This window comes from Theobroma umbraticum, unplaced genomic scaffold (assembly GCF_002168275.2).
Source record: "Theobroma umbraticum cultivar Fairchild unplaced genomic scaffold, ASM216827v3 scaffold_30.0, whole genome shotgun sequence".
Lineage (NCBI taxonomy): Eukaryota > Viridiplantae > Streptophyta > Magnoliopsida > Malvales > Malvaceae > Theobroma > Theobroma umbraticum.
In genome coordinates, this window is record NW_018397254.1 from 8,196,146 (window position 1) to 8,202,866 (window position 6,721).

At 32.9% G+C, this 6,721-nt stretch overlaps 1 protein-coding gene across 1 annotated transcript; it reads left to right on the top strand.

Annotated features, from left to right (window-relative positions):
* Positions 1-2,093: 2,093 nt before the first annotated feature.
* LOC110427163 (2-oxoglutarate (2OG) and Fe(II)-dependent oxygenase superfamily protein) lies at positions 2,094-6,345 on the top strand. Its single transcript, XM_021442610.2, has 8 exons — positions 2,094-2,353; positions 2,432-2,557; positions 3,284-3,441; positions 3,680-3,782; positions 4,665-4,760; positions 5,426-5,491; positions 5,590-5,706; positions 5,949-6,345. Exons 2-8 carry the CDS (start codon positions 2,507-2,509, stop codon positions 6,033-6,035), a joined length of 678 nt encoding a protein of 225 aa, XP_021298285.2. The 5' UTR covers positions 2,094-2,353; positions 2,432-2,506; the 3' UTR covers positions 6,036-6,345.
* The last annotated feature ends 376 nt before the right edge of the window (positions 6,346-6,721 follow it).

The following is a 6,721-nucleotide window of genomic DNA, read 5'->3' on the forward strand; positions in this document are numbered from 1 at the left end:
ACTAAGGACCTAATTAAAAAAGTTTAATTAGGTATTGGTTAAATATTTTAATTGTTATAATATTAAATACTTATTTTGTAAATTTTAATAAGTTTAACCTAAATATAAATATCACATTATAGTCACTATTTTCCATATAGAGAAAAAAAAAGTTTTTCTCTTGAGTGCCGCCGCTCTTGAGAATTTTTTTTTGAAAACTTCTCATTTGATTCTTTCCAATAAATCAAAGAAGAAAAGGGGACAAATCGTTGTCCACTTGCTAGCCCAAGCTCGTGGCATAAAACTTTCTCCTTGAGAAAGATCCGTTGCAATCGTGTGTGACACATTAGAGGCTAAGCAATTGAGTGGCTGAGATTCTTTCACACAAAAGGTGTTCATGTTTTATCACTAAAAGGAATTCATCTGATTATCATATCACTTAGAAAAGTAAAATTTTTTCTAATTTTATGTGGTGCTTAACTTTGCATTAAACAACCAATGTGATCTAAAAGTAGGAGGCATGATTTTTATTTTATTTCATTTTTTTTGTTATTCCGTTATGTTGATGTTCTAATCATGCTGTTCTCAACAGTTTTAACCTTTTAAGATTTTTATGGTACAAGTAAACACAATAAAAAAAACAAAGTAAAAAAGCAAAACTCAAAAATTTTTGTATTTCATATTATTGACTAACAAATAATGGTTTCAATTACGAAGAACTCATCAAATTCCTTTGTTTTTTTTTAACATCATTCTCTTTAGAATTCATACAACTTGAATATATGCTTGACATATAAACCTTTTGTATGCCACTGAATTTATTGAAATTTTTATAAAATTGAGTATAATTATTCTTTAATAATTAGTATGTTCTTATAGAGTCATTTTTTTATCTGTCCCAAGACTAGGGCTAGCGACTTTATGATGTATAATTAAAAGATTGTTTCTGAATATCATTGCAAATTTTATGAACTCTAAAGGTTTTGAATTGAAAAAACTTGACAAATTGAATTGAGTGTGATTTTTTTTTGTTCAAATATAAAAGTTTTTGGTGTGTGTATTATTTTTATCAATTAGGTTCATTGTTATGATTAAATTTACAAGCTAAATCGATTGAAAATAAAATATGAATTCATATAAATTTAAAATTTAAATTAATGTTAACTAATATGAATAATTGAATTTACAAAATATTAAGAATGTCTAACTTAAATTTATACTAATCTGATTTTCTTTCTTAACATTTTAGAAGAATGTGCATAAAGTCATGATAGGAGGTTCATCCTTGAAAACTATTGTTGCTTATTAGAATCTTTGAAGACTATAGTTAGTTGTTGGAATTTGAAAACTAGCTTTGGAATTTCTTGAAATGTTGGATTGAATTTCCTTTATATTCACTTATGTTTTTTTTAACTTGGTTGTTTTTGGAAAAATATTGTTGAATTTGTTTAAGAATATTGTTGAAATTTATATATATTACATTAAAATTTAGTCAAAATGTTATAAAATGTCTGCTTGAATTTAATTTTTAAATGATTTTATTTTTTATCAGTTCGATTAATTATAAAAATTTGATTCGATTCGATTCAATTTTTGAGAAAAATATATTTGATATTTTTAAAATTTTAATATCGAAAAAACTGAATCCACAGTAACAAAAATTTTCCATTTTAAAAACTAAACCGAAAAGAATCCGAAGTTGTCACATGTTGCAATATGAACAGATAAGATTTCACTCTCTGATCAGGCACCCCTCATTTTCCTTCACCCAATATCTCTTTCCATCGACTAGGAAAAAGATTTGGTAAAAGACAATTTTCATATGTAATCCTTTGGTTTGGTCCACGGGAAACTCCTCGCATCCCACCAACCTCCCAAGTAAAAGGTCGATTTTTGTTTTCTTAATTATAGTGGATTGCATTTGTAAATCCACTCCTCCCAGGTCAAAGACAAAGGAGAAAGGGAAGGTAAGAAAAGGAAAAATCCCTCCCGCCCATTGACGCGCTTTGTAATCTTCTTAAGCATGAGCAAGAAACTGCAGAGTGTATAAAACCCTCACCTCCCACCTCCCCCCTCCCCCCCCCCCCCCCCCAAAAAAAAAAGGAAAATAATAATAAAAAAAGAAAGAAGAAACCCATCTCGAGACGACAATAATTGGAAGTCTGAAGAAGAACACAGGGCCACAGAATTCGATAAAGAAAAAAAAAGGAAACGAGAAAAATAGTGGGTAATAAAAAAAATCTCGAGAAAAGATCCGTAGATGAAAGGGAAATCGAAGAGCTCGAAGAGAAAGCTAGGGTTGGCACCTGCCTTGTAGTCTTGGCTACACTACCAATCTTCAAGTGGCTTGTTTGCTTCCACCTTCTTTTCTCAGGTAACTTGCAAGTATGTTATCATTTCAAATGTTTACTAATTGGGTTTGGCTGTTGATTAATGAGGGCGGTTTTTATAGGATGTGCCGATTATCAGACCCAGGCTGAGAAGGCTTGAGGTGGTGCATGAGGAGGGTGAGAAATATCGTGATCCGATGCCACATGGAGAAACCGGGGATAGTTTGATGGAATCTATTCCGTTTCAGGTGCTTATCATCTTTTGTTCGTAAAATTTTTCGTTTATTGCATTGGATTTGGAATAATGGCTTTGATTATTATAAGATGGTTTTTGTTAGATTATCGGGAATGAACATTTTTACTAATTATTTAATGTGGGTGTAGAGTTGTTTTCTTGGAGGATTTTTTATTCTAAATGCGTTTGTTGGGATATTTGCGTCAGTCATAGCACTTGGCTTTAGCTTTTGATACTTTTTTTTTTTTTTGCTTTAGCTTTTGATACTTGATAGATCTTATCTTAGTTAAAGTAGTTTGGATTTTAGATGGAGATATGGGCCATGACCCCCAAAAATTGAAAGTCACAGTCGTTTGCAATCTGTGGTAGAAACCTAGAAAAATGGGAGGATACAGATGCTAGCAAATGGTTTTTAGGATGACAATATTCAAGTTAGTGTGTATTACAGAGTTAAAGTTTTCTTAAGGCGTGTTAGCCCAAATCTAAACAGGAGTTTTCAAATATCAATGGAAAGCAGTAATGAAAAAGAAAAAGGATTCCATGTACAAATGTTTCACAGAATTCAATGTTTGAGGTCTGCTGGGAACATGCTAAACTGACCCAATGGAAGACATGCTGAGAAAACAGTAATAAGAACATTTTATCATGCAATTTTTTTCAGGTTGCTGGCTGAAGAAATGGTCTGCAAGCATCCTTTTCTAAGGACTAACTTTCGATGCTTGCTTCTTGTTGGGTGCAGGTTTTAAGTTGGAAACCAAGAGCTTACTATTTTCCCAACTTTGCAACTGCAGAACAATGTGATCGTATAGTTGAAATGGCAAAGTTGAACCTTAAACCATCTACTTTGGCTTTGCGCAAGGGAGAAACTGTAGAAAGCACTAAAGGCACTAGAACAAGGTGCCGTTATAAGTCATAATTTTCTGTTTTATTATCAATTTCTTGTTGATATTGAGTTGAATGGTAAATTACAAGTTAATGGTCTTATTAACTGATTTGAATTAGCATCAAGGTGCATGCAGATAATATTTTGCCCCTTATGCCTGTGAATGGTTTCACTTGCTGAATGCTGATAGCACACTTTCTTGGTGTTGCTATTAAAACTTGTGTTATTAACGTATGCTTTCCTTGGAAACAGTTCGGGAACTTTTCTTAGTGCATCAGAAGATGAAACTGGGACCTTGGACTTGATTGAGAAAAAAATTGCGAAGGCTACAAGCATCCCACAGAGCCATGGAGAGGTACATGTTCCTTTCCTGATGAAACTATCATTTATCTTGTAATTGTAAGTTGAGTTAGTGTATGAGACATTATTGGAGAAGAAGTTTAAGCAAATACAGGTAACACTTTCTCTATAGGTCAAGTGCATTATCAGTTTCACTGATTCTTTTCCCATTTTATTTGTGTGAAACTTTAAGTGAAAATATAAAGTGAGAGCCCCTGTGAAAGTGCTCGACAGAGTGCTGGGAATTTTACTGTTAAAAATATCAATTTAACTTCCAAAAGATACCTTAATCATAATCAACTTATCAAGCCAATTGTTAAGGCTAATAACTCTGCCTGTCTGTGACCGTTTTGTCATTTTGTTTTCTTGGAATTTTCAAATATATGTTATCTACTCCCTTAGATATATTCTGGCATTTGGGCATATAATATGGACTTAATATGGATTGTTATGTACATAGCCATTGTTTGTAATTATATGTTTGTACCTTACAACAGCCACCTTAAACACATCATAGTTTGGTAAATCCTCTTATGCTAGTTGCAGTCAAAGTAGAAATTTCAACACTGAAAGAGAGATGGGGAGAGGTTCTTGGAATTATTCAGCAAAGTTACCCAGAAATATAGTCAAATAAATGTCCCATGTTGGTTTGAACTTTGATGGTTTTATTGATTTTAATTGGCCTGATAATTTAGTTTGTTGGAAATTATGTGATTAATATGGCTAATATGTTCTAACTGATTTCACAAACTTAAGAAATTTCGCAGTATCTAACTTAAACTGATACTATGCAAATAGTATCTTTGGTATATTTTCTCTTTCTGTTGAAATTCAATATGGCTAATCTTTCATATAGGTTATTTTTGAATTGCTCTAAGTTGAAGTTCACATATTGCAGGCATTTAATATTTTGCGGTATGAGATTGGGCAGAAGTATGATTCCCATTATGATGCATTCAATCCGTCTGAATATGGTCCACAGTCAAGCCAAAGGGTATAGTCTTTTATGTGAACTTCATCATTACAGCTTGTTTAATAACACTCTCTGGATTTTTATGTTCATTTGAGGTAATCTGAAATAATTAATTTTCTGTTTCCCTATAAGTCAATAGTGTAAATACTATAGTTATAAGTAGAATTTAGTTATTTTTGTTTTATATACAAGTTCTGAGTTCTATGTTGTGTTTATAATTAATGAGACTTACGTTTAGATGGATGATAAAACCTTTTCTTATTGAATGATCAATTATGCTGGTGTCTTTTTTTATCTCCTATTGAAAACTATTTAGTAATTGGAAATAGATGCTGGAGTTGAATCGCATCATATTACCGGAAGTCACAAGAAGTATGAAGTACTTCTTTTTAAGATGGTTTTCCTGTCGCAGAACTGCCTCTTATTTTGATAGCATTTTAATTCTTTCTTCTATAGTATGGTGCCAATACGCATCTTTATGCTAGCCTCACCTTGGTTATAGGTTATTCTTTGAGGCTTTATATTTGTGGCAAGTTAGTTCTGGATCCCTTTGGTAAGATTTTAGGTTTTGAATACCTCGTTGTTCCTCCATCCTGTTTTCTGTATTTTCACCAAGCCATTGTGTGTGTGTCAATGCTGAAGAATGAAAACATTGTGCTTAATTAACCTTTAACCTTCTCTCACAGGTTGCGTCATTTTTGTTGTATTTATCTGATGTAGAAGAAGGAGGAGAAACAATGTTCCCTTTTGAGGTAGATATGGAAATACTAACTTGCTTTGTCTCTCCTTCCTTTGTCATGGTAACTATTCATGTCGAATTTTGGTATTGACCTCGTTTTTTTGGTTGCAGAATGACATGAGAATTAACGGCTATAACTATAGACAATGCGCTGGTTTAAAAGTAAAGCCACGAAGGGGGGATGGACTTTTATTCTATTCACTTTTTTTGAATGGCACAATTGATCGGGTAATTTTCATACTTGCAAATCAAGTTGAATCCATGTTACATTGCTCCCAGTCCCATGTAAAGAGATTTCCGAAATAGATCTGTGTTAACAACATTGAGACTCTCTAGCCGTTAAAACACTCGGAGTGGTTGCCTTTTCTTGTTTCCCCATCCTACCTGTGTTTAAACGTCTTAAAATCCTCATTCTAGCTTTTATGGTTTATTACTTCTCATGTTCTTTCTCTGTTTCAACATTATGGCAGACGTCTCTTCATGGAAGCTGTCCAGTGATCAAGGGGGAGAAATGGGTTGCTACAAAATGGATTAGAGACCAAGAGCAAAATGACTAATAAGTTGCTGTAAAATTCACAGATTATCGACGTTGTTATCAATGGTCATAAACCTCTGTTTTGAAAGGATAATTCTTTATGATTTCATCAACCCCATTTGACTCTGTTTTATTTATTGGCAAACACCTCCATGACCTGCCCTTGTACAGCTTTTGTGTAAGAAAAATGTAGCAGATGGGCAAATGTAAGTAAAGAAACAACTAAAAAAGTAGGTCCACTGTATTACTCAAAGGTTTGGCTATGGAGGATTTCTTCGGTGAAAAGCAAAATAAAGTTATAAATTGCTATTTAAAAGGTTCTGAATTCTGAATTAGAACTATAATATTACTTTCAGAGTTTCGATTATCTTCACCGACGTGTCGCTCTACCATAAATTTACAAACCATAGTCTGCACACGAGTGTAGAAGATAACAACTCTCCCGGGAATGACCGTTGAGGCCAGCACACCCTGTTGCTCTGCAACGGCTAGTTTCCCATTTTTTTAAATTACTCGCGTAATTAAAAAAAATCAGATAATTAAAATACATTCTTCCCATTTTCGCTTTCAAAATCCAAAAAGAGGATTCAATTCACATTTCTGACGCTTTTCTTGTTCAATATTCCTTCAATCTTCGTCAAAATCTTTGCGATTTCTTTGTCACTGATTCACTGCAAAAAAAAAAAAAAAGGAAAAATGAATCTTGGT